General features: G+C 41.8%; 1 protein-coding gene across 1 annotated transcript; it reads left to right on the top strand.

The window, feature by feature from the left end:
* Positions 1-950: 950 nt before the first annotated feature.
* Positions 951-18326, top strand: LOC308298255 (serine/threonine-protein kinase Nek10-like; the record flags this gene model as incomplete). Its single annotated transcript, XM_080741816.1, has 34 exons — positions 951-1048; positions 1167-1242; positions 1350-1495; positions 1626-1721; positions 2315-2399; positions 2566-2607; positions 2720-2798; positions 3654-3721; positions 3980-4059; positions 4149-4235; positions 4904-5128; positions 5435-5574; positions 7746-7807; positions 7913-7984; positions 8081-8145; positions 8235-8337; positions 9027-9155; positions 9397-9534; positions 9635-9680; positions 9797-9918; positions 10602-10704; positions 10799-10874; positions 11555-11684; positions 12514-12584; positions 13871-14084; positions 14957-15056; positions 15173-15247; positions 15818-15866; positions 16104-16141; positions 16372-16472; positions 16949-17059; positions 17334-17430; positions 17563-17615; positions 18312-18326. The coding sequence occupies exons 1-34, from the start codon at positions 978-980 to the stop codon at positions 18324-18326; spliced, it is 3165 nt and encodes a 1054-aa protein (XP_080597942.1). The 5' UTR covers positions 951-977.
* Positions 18327-18912: the final 586 nt, after the last annotated feature.

Genomic DNA, 18912 nt, shown 5'->3' with positions numbered 1-18912 from the left:
GTGGCCACCTTTCTAGGACCTCATCTCGGAGCACAACAGGACGCAGCGACGGGTGAGGTTCTATATGGGGCTATCATTGTGCAGAAGAATGTCACATTTCTATGTCCGAAATGTATACAGACAGGGGACGAAGTGGTTAATGTATGTTTGTTATAATCATCAAAACTTGGAGTAGAAGTAAAAGTAGGCCTACTGCAAAAGTAACTAAAATGTTGTCTTGAGTAAATGTACTTAGTTACTTTACATCCCTGGCAAACATTATACCGAAGTCGTTCATGAGTTTTTTTTTTATTTTTATTTTTTTGGAGCATGGTTTGCGTTAAACGGGCGCCATCGTCGTTTTTCTGCATACCACAATATCATAATTAGTTCACATGCCATGCATGTGCAATTGATTATCATGGTAGGCCTATAATGCATCATGATTTTGCAGCCATCATCTTTATTTTATTTTTTTATTAACTTAATTAACTTAATATTGGTTGATTAACAGTGCGCTTGAAGATGGGAAAAAACTTTGACCGCACGACGTCAATGTCTAAATTCTCTGGTGTGGTGACGGAATGCGAAAAGCGTCAGTTGTATCCATAGCAACCAGAACTCCTCGCAGTAGGCTTGATGAATTGGTTGAAAAATAAAGCGATTTAAATTATTCTCTTTTCTTGTTTGTTGACACCAAGATGTCTGCTGTAATAAACTATTTGGGCTACTTGGTCAAGGAGATCCACGATATGAAACAAAAACGATTGGATTATTTATTCTAGTTTGCTGTGCTGATCGAATAAGGAAGGGGTAAGACTTGCTCGTCAGTCGTCACGCACTGTCGTCTTATGTTCATCTTTTCAACTGCAGCTCACCTGTGAAAACAGCCCATCTCATTTCAAATGTGGGCCTACCTAGGCTAAACTATAGGCTACAGCATAAAATGATTTAAACCATTTACAGGACACCCATGGAAGCAAAGGGGACTTTTGAAAATGTCCAGCCAGGTTAGAAAAGTGAGAGGAGGAGAAAAGCTGTTCCTAAAACCCAAAGGAACCGAAAACAAGTAAGTAGGCCTACAAACATTGAATGGGCTATAGATATAGGCCCAATTTCTCATATGCTGTTACTACTTTACCTGAATTGACAATTTTGATCAAACCTTTAACAAGCTTATTTTACAGGGCATCACATGATCTCAGGAGACTTCTGTCCTTGCTTGCAAGAACTGGCCCCAGACAGGAAGTTAACCATAGCAAGGTATAGTCTACTCTAAGTGTTTCTGGTGGAACCCACAAAGATACAAAACAGCTCCAATTTCAGCAACTTTGTGTGTTTATCATGGTGAGTCTCTCCTTACATCCCAGCTGGCGGTACATAGTCACAATAAGGCCCGCAGCAGTGGAGCCAAATCTCACGGTTCACATCAACATCAACATCAACATCATGATGTCAGCACGAGTAAGACTGAGACTAACACAGCCAGCGAAGCTTCTGAGCTTGAGAAATTCAGGTAGGCTGTATGTGTTTCCTGTGCACTTTCAGAATCATACACACTGTACAGTACAGGTCACACACAGTGATAGGCTATGATTTGTCATCAGACTTGCCAGAGATATTTATAACTATTTCCCCACTTACAGTACAACATACAGAAACCAAAGACATTTCAGCAGCCACCCACTGCACAAACTCTTCACTGGCCTCCTCACCTCATTGGTCAAGAACAGGCTGTGCAGGTAGGACAAAGTGGGGTATGGGGAACCCCAGGGGTCATTGAGGGGTTTCCATATTAGTTAATAAGATCAGTTTAAAGTTTAAGTTTATACTGATTTTTAACTTTAAACGCTTTACCACTATACGTATAATAGTAGCCTACATTGGCTCATTGAAAATGTGTTAATCTGGAATACTTTTGAAACAGTTTAACAAAACAAATCTTGTATGGGGGTCCCTGGCACACGATTGACCCTGGGGGTCAATCATGCATATCAAACTTGGCAGGTCCTTGAAATTCAAAAGGTTGAGAATCAAATGTTGTTGTAGTAGGATGAACTTATATACTGCAACAACCTGGCTGTATTTGCACCTGGGTGGAAAACTAAACATCTAACACTTATACAAAGGGTATTGTCCCTTGCCAAGGGGGATATTAGGCTTCTGCATGGGATTGATGCTGTGCTATCCTGTCACACTTAAAAGCCTAATTTCATCACACGATGGTGTCGTAAACAGATTTTCAAGCTTGCGATGCTAAGGAGGATTATAAATTAAGCTTAATTACACTGCTCATGCTTTTCATTACCATGACTTTTATTTTCTTCCTCTCCAGTGAATGGATTGACCATGCACCACCAGAGCATGTCCTTAGAGTGCTGATCTGCCTGCGATTGTTGATCAGAGATCCCCTTTATCAGGTTACTTATTTTATATATACATATATTTAGTAATTATTAATACTTGCGCCAACAGAGTGTGCGTACTGCGTTGGGTGGTGTATCTGTCACGTATATAATATCTTACTATAAAATGGGTGGAGCAAACCTCTAGTTATACTAAATTCATGGTATCTTTGCATTTCAGACACATTTCCATGAGGTGCAAGGAATCCAGTTACTTGCCACGGTAAATGTTTATTCAAGTTGCCACATGTACGGTATGTATACAGGCTGCATTGTCTCTATTAGACCTATATCTGCCGCTCAATTATCTTTACACCGCCTCTATTTATGTTTAGTACATGGATTCTGTGACTGCTACATATCTAGAATGTGGGGAACAGCCCTTTGCCATGCAGAAGCTGGACACAATGACCTGTAAGTAATCTTCCATCAAACATATACTTTTCCAAATGTCTGTCTGTCTGTCTGTCTGTCTGTCTGTCTGTCTGTCTGTCTGTCTGTCTGTCTGTCTGTCTGTCTGTCTGTCTGTCTGTCTGTCTGTCTGAGTGAGTGTCTGTCTGTCTGTCACAGCGTTTCTCCTCGGTGACTGGAGCAATTGATCTGAAATCGCATCACCATTAGCATATGAACACACATGACATAACTGTGAAGCCCGTTTGTCACTTTCACAAATCATATGCTGTATATTAGAATGTTTATGGTGTATCTACTATCTATTCTGAGGCATATCTATTCTGCATCTAGCATGAGGCAACATGTTTAACCAGCTCTGTCTGTGTGTGTGTGTGCGTGTGTGTGTCTGTCTGTCTGTCTGTCTGTCTGTCTGTCTGTCTGTCTGTCTGTCTGTCTGTCTGTCTGTCTGTCTGTCTGTCTGTCTGTCTGTGTGTGTGTGTGTGTGTGTGTGTGTGTGTGTGTGTGTGTGTGTCTGTGTGTGTGTGTGTGTGTGTGTGTGGGGGGGGGGGGGGGTTGTCTGCTAAGGTTGTCCAAAAATCATGCAGATCGGTACACAGTATCTCTGTAGCCATTAAACGAAACGGGTATTTCTTACATTGATGCTCCTACATATTATCATGCAAGCACCAGTTAAAGTTACTTTCCATCCCTCATATACTGTGTGCACAGTGCACACCCCATAACCCCATTTCGGAGTTCTTATCTTTGAATGGGTAAGGGCTAGTAATAACTAACAGTAAAGAACTGAACACCATATTGTGTTATTTATTACCATGAACCAACTAATCACTATTTGGTCTACAAATGACTTGACAGGCATGTTTCAGAAGCTGTCTACAATGGAAGATCAACGGGCCTGGGTCATTGAGAGTGGAGCTCATACGGTTTGTGACACGAACTTTCTTTTTTCCCTCAACCTTGCACTAACTGCAAAGTTCCACTCTTACCAACTATGGATTCAGAGGAGTCTGTGCTCATCCCATATTGGTTACTTACTACTCTGCCCTCTATAACTTGTGTCCTTTTGCTGTATGGTGTACATACAGTATGTGTCCACATTCATTTCAAAAAGATAAACTCCTGCCCATTCATTGCATTTTATACCACCAGTGAAAAACACCATGTTTTTTCTTTCTTCAAAGACCCTGGTGAAGCTCCTATCAACAAAAGATAGCAGTGTCTTGTTGGGAGCTCTCCTGGCACTCACCACACTGGCTGAAAGGTATACGTTATATTTGGTTGTATATCAGTTGCAACTTGCATTTATGCATTGATCAGTGGCAATTTTGGCAAACCATGTGTTTCTTATAGCCCACAATACAAGGAGAGGATCGGAGAGCTGCCAATAGTGGAAAACCTGCTTGTAATACTACAAGAATATGACTTGTTATCAAAAAGGTCAGTAATCAATTGTACATTGACATTCCAGATAAATTCAATTAATACACATATTTCTAATTTGTTTAATACTGAAAAGGCAAAAACTCCACGCACACTGTCTTCCAATGCAAAAAGGGGAATTTAATAAAGTAATGCAACGTTTCGGTATTTAAACCTTCATCAGGCAAACAAAAGCCTTTCGTTTCATTAATTTGTTTAATACAACATTTTAATTTATGTTGTTAAAATATTCATAAGATTCCTCACTCCTTTATCATACCACAACATGTGAAGGACCCCCAAAATTATATGTATTTGGCCACGGACCCCATCTCAAAATATTTAGTTCCAGGGATCCCCAGAAGCAAATCTTAGTTGCAAATGTTAGCTTCAAATACATTATATTCAAAGATTTGCACACATTTTCACGACTTTTCAAAAATAGCAGATCTACAAGCTCGCGCTGTGAGCTTGTATATCTGCTATTTTTCAATAATTAAGGCCCCTCCACCTTGGGCCCTAGTAACTCAGTCCCACTTTTACCCCCCTTGCAGCACTCGGTGCCACGCTGTGAGCTTGTATATCTGCTATTTTTCAATAATTAAGGCCCCTCCACCTTGGGCCCTAGTAACTCAGTCCCACTTTTACCCCCCTTGTGACTCCCCTGGATCTGATGTCCTTTCCAGAGTCAGTGCGGAGCTGTTGAGACTCCTGTCACCAGTGCGTCAGGTCCGAGAGCAGGTGAGGGAGTTGGAGGGCGTTCCAGTGCTACTGAGCCTGCTGCACGGACAGCACCTGAAGCTGCTGAGGAGTGTGGCCTGGGTTCTGGTCCAACTGTCTGAGGAACCAGACACAAGGACAGAGATACGGACATGGGGAGGTGTGCAGCAGCTGCTACGACTGCTCAACAGGTTGATTTGTTTAATAATGACAGTTTGTGAGATATAGCCCCAGCCCCAGGCCCAGACAGACAAACACATAAACCGCCTTAAAAATTTAGAAAACAAAAAAATGGACAAGAAATTAGGCATTAGTTGCATACCCAGTGTCATGCACCAAAGTCAACCTATCTATACAAGCACACAAGAGCTCTGAGATCTGTAGATCTGTTATTTTCAGTGCACAACATGGTGTGCAACCAATTATAAAGTATCAGGAACTATTATTATCCACATGGAATATGTGGTGTGAAACAAATTCTCTGTTAACTGTTCCAGTGACAGGCAGTATGTCAGTGATCGCTCCTCCATTGAGACCCTTGCTAGTGCCAACGCAGCAGGACGCATCCAGAAGGAGCACATCAGAGATGAGCTCAGTCCTCAAGAGAACATGGACAACACCATGGCCATGAAATCAGGTACAGGACTACAATACTTATTATTAGAAAAAATCGAACCTCTGTTCGAAGTGGAGCTGTGTGTGTGTGTGTGTGTGTGTGTGTGTCAGTGTGTGTGTGTGTGTGTGTGTGTGTGTGTGTGTGTGTGTGTGTGTGTGTGTGTGTGTGTGTGTGTGTGTGTGTGTGTGTGTGTATTGCAGTTGATGCTCAGGGCAGGCTAGACTCAACAGCACCTCTCTGGTCACCCAGGATCATGTGTACCGATTTTTGTGACATTTGAAGAAAATATGTAGGAAAAGGAGCAAAAAGTGTGTTTTGGAGAAAATTCAAGATGGCGGAAAAATCTATCCTGGCGCAAATGGGCGTGGCCTATATGGGGAGATGCGTCTTGACCCAAGGAATCCAGGGAAAAAAGAATTTTAATTTTCCGATCTTCCGATCTTCATTCTTAAAACCATTATGAATCTCCTCTCCGAGGTTTGAAACTGTAGCTCCTATGCTTTGCGAGAGAAAAATACTTGAATGTGATGTCTTGCATTGTCCCATTATAAGTCAATGGGGACAATTCAGCGTCGTTTTTTGCCGATTACGTCGCCATTGTAAGGCGGATCGGAAAGAAAGTTACTAGCACACCATTCCCGGCCGAGCCGCACGTTTTGATGTATATATTGCGGGGGTGGCGTAAATGGTGCGGGACTAGTAGCGTGCCGAAGTTTAGGCTACATACAGACACGGACGGACGGACGGAGACCCACACACACGGCCATGTATAGGGAGCTTGTGTTCCACACAGCTCCAAAAAGGGTCTGGACTCTGCAGTGTAGCTGCTGCTTACTCCCACTCAGGTTATGGTCTGTGATGATAGCACACCCAAAAGTCAGCAGCAGGTTGCTGTCTTTTAACCAGCCAATATGGCAGGTAATCAACCATCATCGGATGTCTTTTTATTTCTATTGTATTCCAAAGATCTTGTTGGCCAGTAAAGTAGTCAAGGTTATATTAGACTCTATGGGGCTGTTAAGTCTGACATCATTTTGTAGGCAGAGGAGAACTTTTGGGGCCAACTGCCCCCAAAACCCGTGAATCTTTTTAAAATTTTTACTATTTACTAATTTTTCTTCTCTTTGTTGTTGAAAGGAAAGTGGTAGAATTATAATTTAGCCGTTATTTTTGTCTCGGATCTGTTGAAATAGCAAGGGACAGATATCGATAATAAATCTGCTTGGAGGTCTGACTACAAAATGATGTCACGGCTTAAAAGCCCCATATATACACCACTTTTCATTTACCAAGCAGTGGGTCGGGACCCATTTGTGGGTCGCAAACGCATTTTCAGTCAAATACGAGTCACCAGTACAGTATAATATGCCTTTTGTTTTTTGTTTCCCAAATATGGACTCCCAAAATGAAATATTTCAATGGAATTTCATGAATGAATGAAATATAATCTAAGTGGAAAATAGCCGATCTACAAGCTTGTGACGTGACCCGTTGTGTACTTCTAGATCTGCTATTTTTACCTTGGGTCCCTGGCAAACAGGGACGTGCTGGCCATTGGGAAAAGCGGGACAACTCTCGAACGGCCGGTTCATTCCCGGCCGGCCCAGGCCGGCCATTAGGAAAAAATTAAAAATAAAATGTCGCCTTCGTTCCATTTTGGGGGCTGGGCGGCCGACAAAGTAAATCGTCACTGTCAGGCAGGAACCTTGTATCTCCAAGTTTCAAATGTGTAGATTCCTTCGCAAAGTAAAGCCCTACTTCATCGTACAAGGCCGTCACACAAAAGTAGTGAGGCTGTTTACACTAGTTTAAATCATTTTTAAAATGATAAATACAAAACGAATGGTTTTGGACATACAAGGTTTCCACCCGACAATGACGAAATATAACTCATGTAATTGTCCCACTTGTCACTTGTCATGATCTGAAATGGCAAATCTTTGAGTAGCAGCAGTGCTATAGAGAGAGATCTCTCTCTATAGCGAGCAATGAGGGCCTCTCCAACTCTTTTTCCCGGGCTGAATCAGGGGCCCAGCATGTCCCTGCTGGCAAATGTCTAATTTCTCTTTTGAGTCTCGAGCTAAAAAGTTTGGGAACCACTGCTATATATATATATATATATATATACTATACACGGTTACATTTTGCACATATTGGTTGAAAAGAATAACATGGGAATTCTGAAACCACAGCATGCTGCACGGCTCTGACTGAGCTTGTACTGGATGACACTGCTGCCTACCACGTGGTGCAGGTGAGGAAACCTCTCCACAGCTGCACACAGCCTTGAGGGTAGATGTGATGTGAATGATGCAACTTTATATGTCACATCCACGATGACTATTTCTCATTTTTACAGGAAAACGGAATCCATATAGTTGCAAAATTGATTCTACCACAAAGCCAAGGAGCAAAAGCAACATCTTTACAGGTGAAGTGTACTGTATGTATTCTTTTTATAAGTAATTTCATATGTGCATTAATTTCATAAGTAATGGAGATGTTTGTTATCCTTTTCTGGTACCAGTGCTATGCATTCCGGATGCTTCGATTTCTCTTCAGTGTGGAAAGAAACAGACATCTGTTTAAAAGGTGCCGTTATAGATTTACTGGCTCTCTGGAGTTAATGTGCTATAAATGCACTCCAATTTTATCCTGGAATCTTCTGTTTTCCATTGCAGGCTCTTTCCCACGGATCTGTTTGAGTTGTTTATTGATGTTGGACATTATGTGCGAGACCTCACTGCCTATGAAGCACTGCAAAATAAAGTCTCACTGTACAGTGTAAGAAAACTATTTATCTTCCTTTGAAGATTATTTAAAACAACTCCCATGGCTGCTTAGTTGCTTTGGTACTTATTTATATCCTATGATGATCTATCCTATGATATTAGGGACGTGCTGGGCCCCTGATTCAGCCCGGGAAAAAGAGTTGGAGAGGCCCTCATTGCGCGCTAGCGCTGCTGCTACTCAAAGATTTGTGACGAAGTGACAAGCCAGTGGGCCAATTACATGAGTTATATTTCGTCGTTGTCGGGTGGAAACCTTGTATGTCCAAAACCGTTTGTTTTGTATTTATCATTTTTAAAATGATTTAAACTAGTGAAAACAGCCGATCTACAAGCACACAAGGCCTTGCACTGCGAGGCGTTGTGTGCTTGTAGATCTGCTGTTTTCACTACTTTTGTGCGACAGCCTTGTATGATGAAGCAGAGCTTTGCTTTGCGAAAAAATCTACACATTTGAAACTTGGAGATACGAGGTTTCTGCCCGACAGAGACAATTTGCTTTGTTGGCCGCCCAGCCCCCAAAATGGAACGAAGGCAGACATTTTATTTTTATTTTTTTCCTAATGGCCGGTCTGGACCGGCTGGGAATGAACCGGCCGTTCAATGGCCAGCACGTCCCTGTATGATATCACTATCATACAAACTGACTGAGGGTACACTATGTGTGTGTAATACTGTCTGCAGGAAGAAGAGCTAGACAGTTTGAGAGACAACATTGAGGGTGTGGACCAGAACCGTCCTCCTCTCAGGGTTATCAATGGCTACTCCATACTGGACCACTTGGGCACTGGTGCTTTTGGAAGCGTTTTCAAGGTACACTGCTATAGCAGCTGCAGTCATTAATGTTGGTTTAGATCCTGGAACAGCCCTAAAGGAACCCCTGGTCACACTCACACACACGATTTCTTGACATTATTAGAACTAGATTCTTTATGATGTTTTTTAAGGATTCTCCTAACTAGTTTTTGCTTTCATTTGTATAATTTATCTGGCTGTTGTTGTTGTTTTTATTTTATTTTTATTCTTCTTGTACTACCTTTGCTGATCCTGACAGGTTCGTAAGCAGAGTGGCCAAAACCTCCTCGCTCTTAAGGAGGTCAACCTCCACAACCCTGCCTTTGGAAAAGACAAGAAGTCCAGAGACAACAATGTGGAGAAGATAGTCTCTGAGCTCACCATTATCAAAGAACAGGTTTATTCCTACGTTCTATAGATTTAATTGGTTTATTTATTTACATTTTCTACTTTAAATGAATAACATGCTTTGTTCGTGCTTTGTTTTCTTTCTGCAGATGACACATCCAAATATTGTAAAGTATTACAGGACATTTGTGGAAGGTACAGTAAGGATACATATTTATTTGTTCTAGAGTAACACACTTTGTTTGATTTTTGTCTGGAATAGAACATACGTTTTGTTGTCTTGACAAAGCTGCAATCGCTTTTTTCTTTAGGTGACAGGTTGTACATTGTTATGGAACTGATTGAAGGAGTGACACTGGCAGACCATTTCAACTCTCTAAAAGAGAAACAGCAGAAATTCACTGAAGAGAGAATTTGGAACATATTTATTCAGGTAATAATGTATTTAAACAGCCTACTTTGTCTCCAGTCTTTCGAGGGTGCAGTGTGTTGCTTGATCTATTGGAAATGTACAGTATGTCAACATTGCATGTAACATCTGCAATATAAATGAAAGAGACCTTTTGGCTGGAGAATTTAATCAAGAACCCTCAAATACCCTCAAATACCTGGAACTCGCCTGAGTCGCGTTAGATTTTAACCACTTTAACCATTATTTTATGCTTTAACTTTAGAAAAATATCAGATATACAAGCTCACAGCGCGGCACCGAGTGCCGCGCTGCGAGCTTGTAGATCTGCTATTTTTGAAAAATCATGAAAATGAGTGCAAGTCTTTGAATATCTTTGACCCGATCTTTGACCCGACTTCCAAATCCTTCTTCTAAATCATGCTGTTCTCAAACTTTTTCATGTCAAGGACCCCCAAAATTACATGTATTTGGCCACGGACCCCCATCTCAAAATATGTTGTTCAAGGGACCACCCAGAAGCAAATATTTGAGTTACAAATGTTAGCTTTTAAGTAGATATATTCAAAAATAGCAGATCTACAAGCTTGCAGCGCGGCACTCGGTGCCGCGCTGTGAGCTTGTATATCTGCTATTTTTCAGTAGTTAAAGCAGTCAATAATCCTAGGCCTAAATGGGTTAAAGAATGTCACTCTGAACTTTCTCAGATGTGTCTGGCATTGAGGTACCTGCACAAGGAGAAGAGGATTGTCCACCGTGACCTCACCCCCAACAACGTCATGCTGGGAGAGAAGGACAAAGTCACCATCAGTGAGTCGAGTGCTGCTATTCACTTCTTTCTCTCCCTCTCCTTGTCCTCCTAGCAAATTAGATTGTGTAACCCGTGCCTTTCATGCATTTCCAGCTGACTTTGGGCTTGCCAAGCAGAAACAGGAGAACAGCAAGCTAACCTCTGTTGTTGGCACCATCCTTTACTCCTGGTGAGATTGACATGGGAACATTTAGGGTATCTCAAACTGTATGTTAAGGCATTTATACAGGGGCAGACCTGATCCTTTGAATCATTTGATTCATTCCTAATATTTTTCCCAAAACTTTTATATATTAAAGTGTGTATGTGTCTATGTACATACTCATAATTGTACAAATGTGTATGGGCATCTAAGTAGGAGATGTCTGCGCGCTTCAGCCAGCAGTTATTGGTAGAAGGACTCGTTGGTGCTCAACAAGGACAAACTATATCAAAAAGACATATTACCTGGGCACTTCAAAAATGACTACCCAGATAAAAAATGATGGAGCACTCAACTGGTCTGCACCAGGACTCTGAGGAAGACTAAACGTCGAAACGTCAGTCATCCTGTCGCTCTACAATAAATGAACGTGCAGACCAGTTGAGTGCTCCATCATTTTTTATCATGGGTAGTCATTTTTGAAGTGCCCAGGTGATGTGTATGGGCATCTATGAGTGTGCATGATCACATTTCACATACATACATACCGGTACATACATACATACATACATACATACATACATACCGGTACATACATACATACCGGTACATACATACATACCGGTACATACATACATACATACATACATACATACATACATACATACATACATACATACATAACATTACACACATGTGTGTTTTAGTCCAGAGGTGGTGAAGAGCGAGCCGTATGGAGAGAAGGCTGACATTTGGGCCGCAGGCTGTATCCTCTACCAGATGGCCACATTACAGCCTCCATTCTACAGTAACAACATGCTGTCCCTTGCTACCAAGGTTCTGTAACGCACGAACGCATGCACGCACACATGCATACATGCACGCACGCACACACACACACACGCGTGCACGTATGCACGCACAGTAGAATCCACAGAGTTCATTTATCCATTTGTAACACTGCAAGTTCAGTGTACAACCAAAGACCAATGAGCATGTACTGAAAGTGTACACTGTACACTGTGACTGTACAGTAACGGAATGGACATTTGTACACTCAGAGTTAAATGAACATTGAAGATGTTCAAGGTGAAGATGAAGCAGGCTTTTCAAAGATTCCATGTAATTTCATCATTTGACAGCACAATCATCAGTGTATTTTGGATTCATGTCAATTTGTGTTTTCTGATATTTAACCACTTGAACCGTCGATACTTAATAAACTTGACCTTGCACTCTGTACTACTTAGTCTGCTCTTTTTCCCCTCTACATCAAAGCTCTTTGCCGAAAATAGCCCATCTACAAGCTTACAACACCTTGCAGCGCCAGGCGTTGTGAGCTTGTAGATCTGATATTTTTGGCTAAACTTCTCAGAATATGGACATTAGGGTTCAAGTGTTTAATATAAAAAAGGTTTCTATCACACAAAGATTTGGAGGACCCCCTGTAGTAACTCTGAGGACCCCCTAGGGGTCCCGGACCCCCTGTTGAAGACCCTTGCTGTAGATTTTTACTGCGCATGCGAGCACACGCACGCACGCACAAACAAACACACACACACACACACACACACACACACACACACACACACACACACACACACTTTGAATTCCTGTTGTCAGATGTTGATCTCCATAGTGATTGTGTCTTGTGGTGTGCTGGCAGATCGTGGAGGCTGTTTACGAACCAGTTGCAGAAGGAACATTCTCAGAGAGAGTCACAGATATGATTCAATGGTGAGACTGTTGCACTCAAATCAAAGCGATTAAGTCAAGTCAGACAAGATTTGCGCTGACACTGACTTATGCCCACTATTTCAAAAGACTTTCCATTGGCTCTGTAAAGCTTTGGTGAGCAGTGAACACTATTTTCACATAAAGTGGACTAATTTCCTTAGAAGCAATCATCTTGGAGTGTGTGTGTGTGTGTGTGTGTGTGTGTGTGTGTGTGTGTGTGTGTGTGTGTGTGTGTGTGTGTGTGTGTGTGTGTGTGTGTGTGTGTGTGTGTGTGTATCAGTTATATGTCACAGTTACCAGGAGTGCTCAAGAGTGTCTTGCAAAAAGACGCAAAAATAGCCAATGCACAAGCTCACAACACTAGACTACATGCAATGCAATACAAGCTTGTAGATCTGCTATTTTTGCTATTTTTGAAATATTGAGGGTGATTAATTCTGTCTGTGTCTGTCTGTTTATAAATACTGAGCCAATGAAAAGTATTAACAAGAGCTAGTGACTAAATAATAACTACATTTGATCCAGTGAAAAGCACCATTCACACTGAGCACTACCACGATAAAGATAACTATTACTAACTATATCTGTGGTGTGAACTCTGCCATTCACTTGACTTTTTAATAGTTACAGTTATAGTGCTCAGTGTGAATGGTCCTTAACCCAGGTTATTTCTCCATTGTAACATACAGTACAATACTGGTTATAATAAAGAGAACATTAAAAAAAAATTAAATCTTTGGCAGGGTCTTTGTTTTCAATTTGTAGCATCAAAGAGCACGTCAGTTTGGTGGTTCTCTGTCATTCACTGTGTTTTATGGGATATCCTCTCAGGCAGGGGTGTCGCACCAAATCCTGGGCCCTGGGTACAAGGATTCACTGCGTTATTCTGTGCTTTAACTATTGAAAAATAGCAGATATACAAGCTCACAGCGCAGGAGGTTGTAGCTCTGCTATTCTTGAGTCTTTGAAGGTTTTTTGAAAAGAATTTGGCCACGGACCCCCATCTCAAAATGTTTTAGTTCTAGGGACCCCCCAGAAGCGACATTTGTGTTACAAATGTTCGCTTTAAAAAATACATATATTCAAAGATTTGCGCAAATTTTCACGTCTTTTCAAAAAAAGCAGATCTACAAGCTTGCAGCGCAGCCCTCGGTGCCGCACTGTGAGCTTGTAGATCTGCTATTTATCAATAGCTAAAGTATAAAATAATTACAGTAAGGCCCCCTCCACCTTGTGCCCTAGTAACTCAGTCCCACTTCCCCCCCTTGTGACGCCCCTGCTCTCAGGTGCTTGAATCCAGATGCAGACTCGCGACCAGACATTGTGGCGGTGAGCTCCAGGATGGCTGACATCATGATGAGGTTGATGGATGGCCTCTACACTTCCCAGCATGCACTGGAGAGAAAAGCGGAGAGAGATAGGAAGCGAGCGCAGAAGTACTTCCTCGAGAGGCATAAATATGGGACCGGCTGCGTCTTGGGGGATTCAAGCGTGTCAGAGGTAATACTTGCCTTGTAGAAAAGGGTGTTCCAGAGGTTTAAAATGAATTGTGTATGCGTGCTGCATGATGTCTTCATTCTTAAGGTTAAGTCCTATAATATAATAGTATTGCCTTTTTAACTTCACCTGGACACACTTTGTGTTGCTTTAATTTACACACTGATACTATAACCTACTTTGGGGTGGCAGTGGCTCAGGGGTAGGGTGGCCACTTGGCAACCGGAAGGTTCCCAGTTCGATCCCGGCCTCCCTTGAAGCCCTAATTGCTCCCGATGAGCAGGTTGGTGCATTTCCACCGCCATCGGTGTATGAATGTGTGTGCGAATGGGTGACTTTAATGCACAATCTATGTAAAGCACCTTGGATAAAGGCACTATATCAGGGATCTTCAACGTTTTCAGGCCAAGGACCCCAATAGCTGAGAGAACGATGAAGCAGGGACCCCCAGATTCCATATAGTTTCATCGTTTGACAGCACAATCATCAGTGTATTTTGGATTCATGTCAATTTGTGTTATCAGATATGTAACCACTTGAACCGTCAATACTTAAACATATATAAACTTGACCTTTCACTCTGTACTTAGTGTGCTCTTTTTTCCCCTCTACAACAAACCTCTTTGCCAAAGATTGCCGATCTACAGTGAGCTTGTAGATCTGCTATTTTTGGCTAAAGTACTCAGAATATGGACATTAGGGTTCAAGTGGTTAATATAAAAAAGGATAAAAAAAGTTTCTATCAAACAAAGATTTGAAGGACCCCCTGTACTAACTCTGAGGACCCCCTAGGGGTCCCGGACCCCCTGTTGAAGACCCCTGAAACTATATAAATGCACCATTTACCATACTTGTAACCAAATCTAATTGGATAGAAGGTTCTTCAAGACCAACAGAAGTCCACAATGCAGACTGAAGCCCTGCCACCACTCCCCTCTTCAGCCTGCAGCTCCAACCACAGTGAGCTAAGTCAAGGTGAATCTGCCACATACTGTACATCAGGTCTCAACAAGCACCATAGTGTCTCAAAAACATGGGTTGTGAAACTTTTTCATGGGAAATGATTACGCTGTGTTTATGTTTTCTACTAGATGATGCGTCGGATGACGATACCGGCTCATCTAACATCAAACATAATGCTGCTGCTTCTTTGAGGAAACATGACAGTGAGTTCTTTGTGAATGCACACGCCTTTAGGTCTGGGTACTAAAGTATAAAATAATTTTCAGTCGGAATTGAAGTTTTTCCTTCAATCGCCTGATTTTCTAGCCCCAGGCGATTGAAGGAAATCTTTTTTTTTTTAAACTTCAATTCCGACTGAAAATCATTTTAAACTTTAGTACCCAGACCCCTTTAAATGTTATTTTCGTCTGGTAGCAAAACAACAGATACCAGTTGATGATTTGATTTCAATGATTTGTTTAAAAAAGACATTTCTTTTGGAGCTGAGTTACTGTTACATCTAAATATAACAGCAGTGTTTCCAATGGCGTAGTGTTTGGCTGCATTCTTTAATATAACCACATTAAGCCAGGCATATATATTATGGGCAAAGTTATACGTTTTCATTTCATACAAAAATAAAAAAAGAAGAAGATCTACAAGCTCACATCACGTCTCGATGCAACATTTTGTGAGCTTGTAGATTTTCTAATCTACATATATATTGAGAATATTTGTCATATAACAAGGAATAGTGGACTTAAATGGTTAATTCTGTGTTTGAATGTTCAAAGGATCAGCTAAATCCTGTGCATCTGTTACACCGGACCAAAGTCTAACTGAGTAAGTCATTTTTATTTAGCTCCCTTTAACCAGGCCAAGATACTGTAGGTGCATTTGAAGTTAGCAACAAATATGGCAAAGAAATTGAATACAGTACATTTGCACAATTATTTAATTTACTGTGATATTAGCTTTTTGTAGTTGTTGTACACTTTTCATTCAAAAAATGTACTGCCACCATTAATTTAGCTGCTGCCAATGTATTATTTATATGCAACTAATTGCCTTTTTCCTCAGGGGTGATTGTGCTGCTCCCAACTCTAAACCTAGACCAGGTACACTCTGAACGTGAAATGAACAGAAACACACATGCAACAAACAACATTTCAAACAAGAGTTACGTAAGGCTACAAAACTGATTGTGAATCTGTTTAGTCACTCAATGGACCAATCCCCAATCACATACACACCCATTGTAACTGTTACAATGGGTGTGTATGTGATTGGGGATTGGTCCATTGCAAAACTATGCAGTTCTTCTGATTTGATTTTACTGGCGTCCCAGTGTCAGCAGGAATCTATGTTTCACACAAGATGCTTCGTCAGATTGAAGACCCCATTCAGCGACTCTTGGTCCAACTGCATAAAATCCTCTACATTACTCAGGTGACAGTTCTTATAGGATTCATTTAAGAAAGTTAGTTTTATCGCTGATGTTGGAGAAATGTATGCAACCTTTCAGGTTTTTACTTGGAGTGAATGCTTACGAATCTCTTATAAGTAGAGAGTAGTCTTTCGGTGCAGGTCAGTTCATCCTCATATCCAACAGTGCCCAGCCGGTAACCAAGGTTCCTCCTGATACATGAAAGGCAGAAGTGTGTGCAAAAAGATAGGCTACATTACAGCAGGCCTGATAGTGATACATAAATCACGTTTTTCGTTTCAAGTCTGGAATCAAGTCAAGGTGTTCACCTTTAGGGTTCATCTCATAACTATCAAAACATTTCCAAAATGCTTGGTCGTTTTCTCTGAAAACATCCTCTTTTAATGTCTGTAAAGTATACAGACCTTTTTGCTAGACAGAACCGATACAATATTCCAAAAGTTTGTCCCTACCTTCATCATATTTGTTTCATTCCTAGCTCCCTCCAGCTCCTCATCACAACATCAAACGACGGGTGATTGAAAGATTCAAAAAGTCATTGTTCCAGTCTGGAAGCAGTCCCTTCAATTTGAAAGTAGAGCTCAGCAAGGTCCGTATAGCAGACAATTCTCAATTTCTCTGCTGAGAAAAGACAATTTATTGACATCTGAGAAGCTTCTTGCAGTTCCTGTCACATTCTTTTCCAAAAGAATACTCATGTGATATGTACATCATACATATCGTTGCCTGGCTCCAGTCCATAGAGCCGCCCACTCTCTGAGCGGACTGCTTCTCTGAAATCAGGCTATACGTATCACATATGATGTGTTATGTTCGTCAGTGCTTGGGTCGGCGTTATAGATCTCATCTCCTTTTCCTGGCAGCTTGTGCAGGGCTCTGCAGAGCTGGTGGAGTTAGGCTCAGACTGGTGGCCTCTTATCCAGTCATTCACTGGTGACCACCACACTGCTGACAGTCCAGGTAGAGTTAATTGTGATTGTGAATCAATTATTTTATTATTAAATGATCGATTATCCCTTCTTTTTTATAATCAATTGATTTGTTCGACTGTTGCAGAGCTTTTAAAGGTTAACTGTTCTGTTCCTCACACAGATGTTACAGGTGTTGGGAATCTTAAGGATGGCATCACCTTCGAGCTGCTACAGGTCAGTCCCTCATGGACATGGTCCAGATAGACATTATAAAGCAAGTGTCATTTTAACATCTACTTTGGCTTTTGTGTGCACCCCAGACAGTTGCTACGTTGTTTGATCTTTTAAAAAACTATCCTGCTAGGCCTTGTCGCACCTCCAACGGTGCCCATGGCGGACTACAGTATGCATGGAAGGGGCGTCTCTTTCCCTGAGCCTGGCCTAAACCTGACCGCATACCAAAAAAAACAAAAGTTTTGCTGCAGGGTCATCAGATAGGGACCACTACTCATGCGCTCATGGATGTTTCGGGGACTGCCCATACGTCAGAAGGTTCATTGGTCCGAAGGTTCATTAGTTAGGGTTACTGAGGTTAAGGTTAGGGTTAGGGTTAGAGTTAGGCATAGTATTCATAACAAATTCGGACTAATGAACCTTCGGACCAATGCCATGGCACCGATGTTTCGCCCCTCATCCAGAACGTCTCCTGGTTGCGGGGCGCTGACACCCCCTGAAGCTCAACTTATTTTGATGTCCTCAATGTGCTGGCTTCATGGCTGCAGACCATAGCACCACATCTGGTCTTAAAGTGCTGCAGATTTCTCGTGGGAACTGAACCTGTGGTGTCTACCCAGGACCACTTCTATCTTCCACTCCACCATTGGTTTTAACTGCGTGAGGGTCGTGATCTCTTGCTGGAGTGTTCTGCAGGTTCCCCCTGCCTGAGGAAGTGGATCCTCTGTTGGCTCCTTAATGGACTGGTTATTCACCTTCTGGCAGCTTTTCTCCAGCACCTCTGCCAGCTTCCTGAGCACTTGGTTATGCTGCCATCTGAGCCGACCCTATGCAGCTGCTTCTCTGATGGTCACCAATCACCGTACCTGTTGCTCCATTCTTCATAAAAGATCTCCCTAAACAGGTTTAGCTTGGCTTCCACTGACCCGTGTAGTGCACTTTGCAGCAGGCTGCTCAGGTGTTAGTCCAGATTCCCCCACTCCTCAGTTTAATTGGCCTTTAGTCCATGATGCCCATTTGTGAATTTTCACTAATGGAGGACATTCAAGGTGAATAAATCTAGTTTCGTATTTTGAAAAGGTCTATATTCCTAGATAATATTTCAGCATGATAGCCCTTCCCAAGTGGTAGCTTAGTCACAGTTATCAGCCTTCAATGATACCAACCACAGATCCACAGAATCAAACTAGAAGAAGTGCTCTTCCGAGCACATGTCTCCACCAGGCCACGCGTCCTGGTGGTGCTATAATAGGCAAATGCAAAAAGGGTGGCATGTGTTCTTCACCAATCTTAGACC

Source organism: Nannobrachium achirus, assembly GCF_963921795.1.
Source record: "Nannobrachium achirus genome assembly, chromosome: 2".
Classification (NCBI taxonomy): Eukaryota; Metazoa; Chordata; class Actinopteri; order Myctophiformes; family Myctophidae; genus Nannobrachium; species Nannobrachium achirus.
Note: the sequence above shows the minus strand (reverse complement) of the source record. Positions and strands in the feature narration are given on the sequence as shown.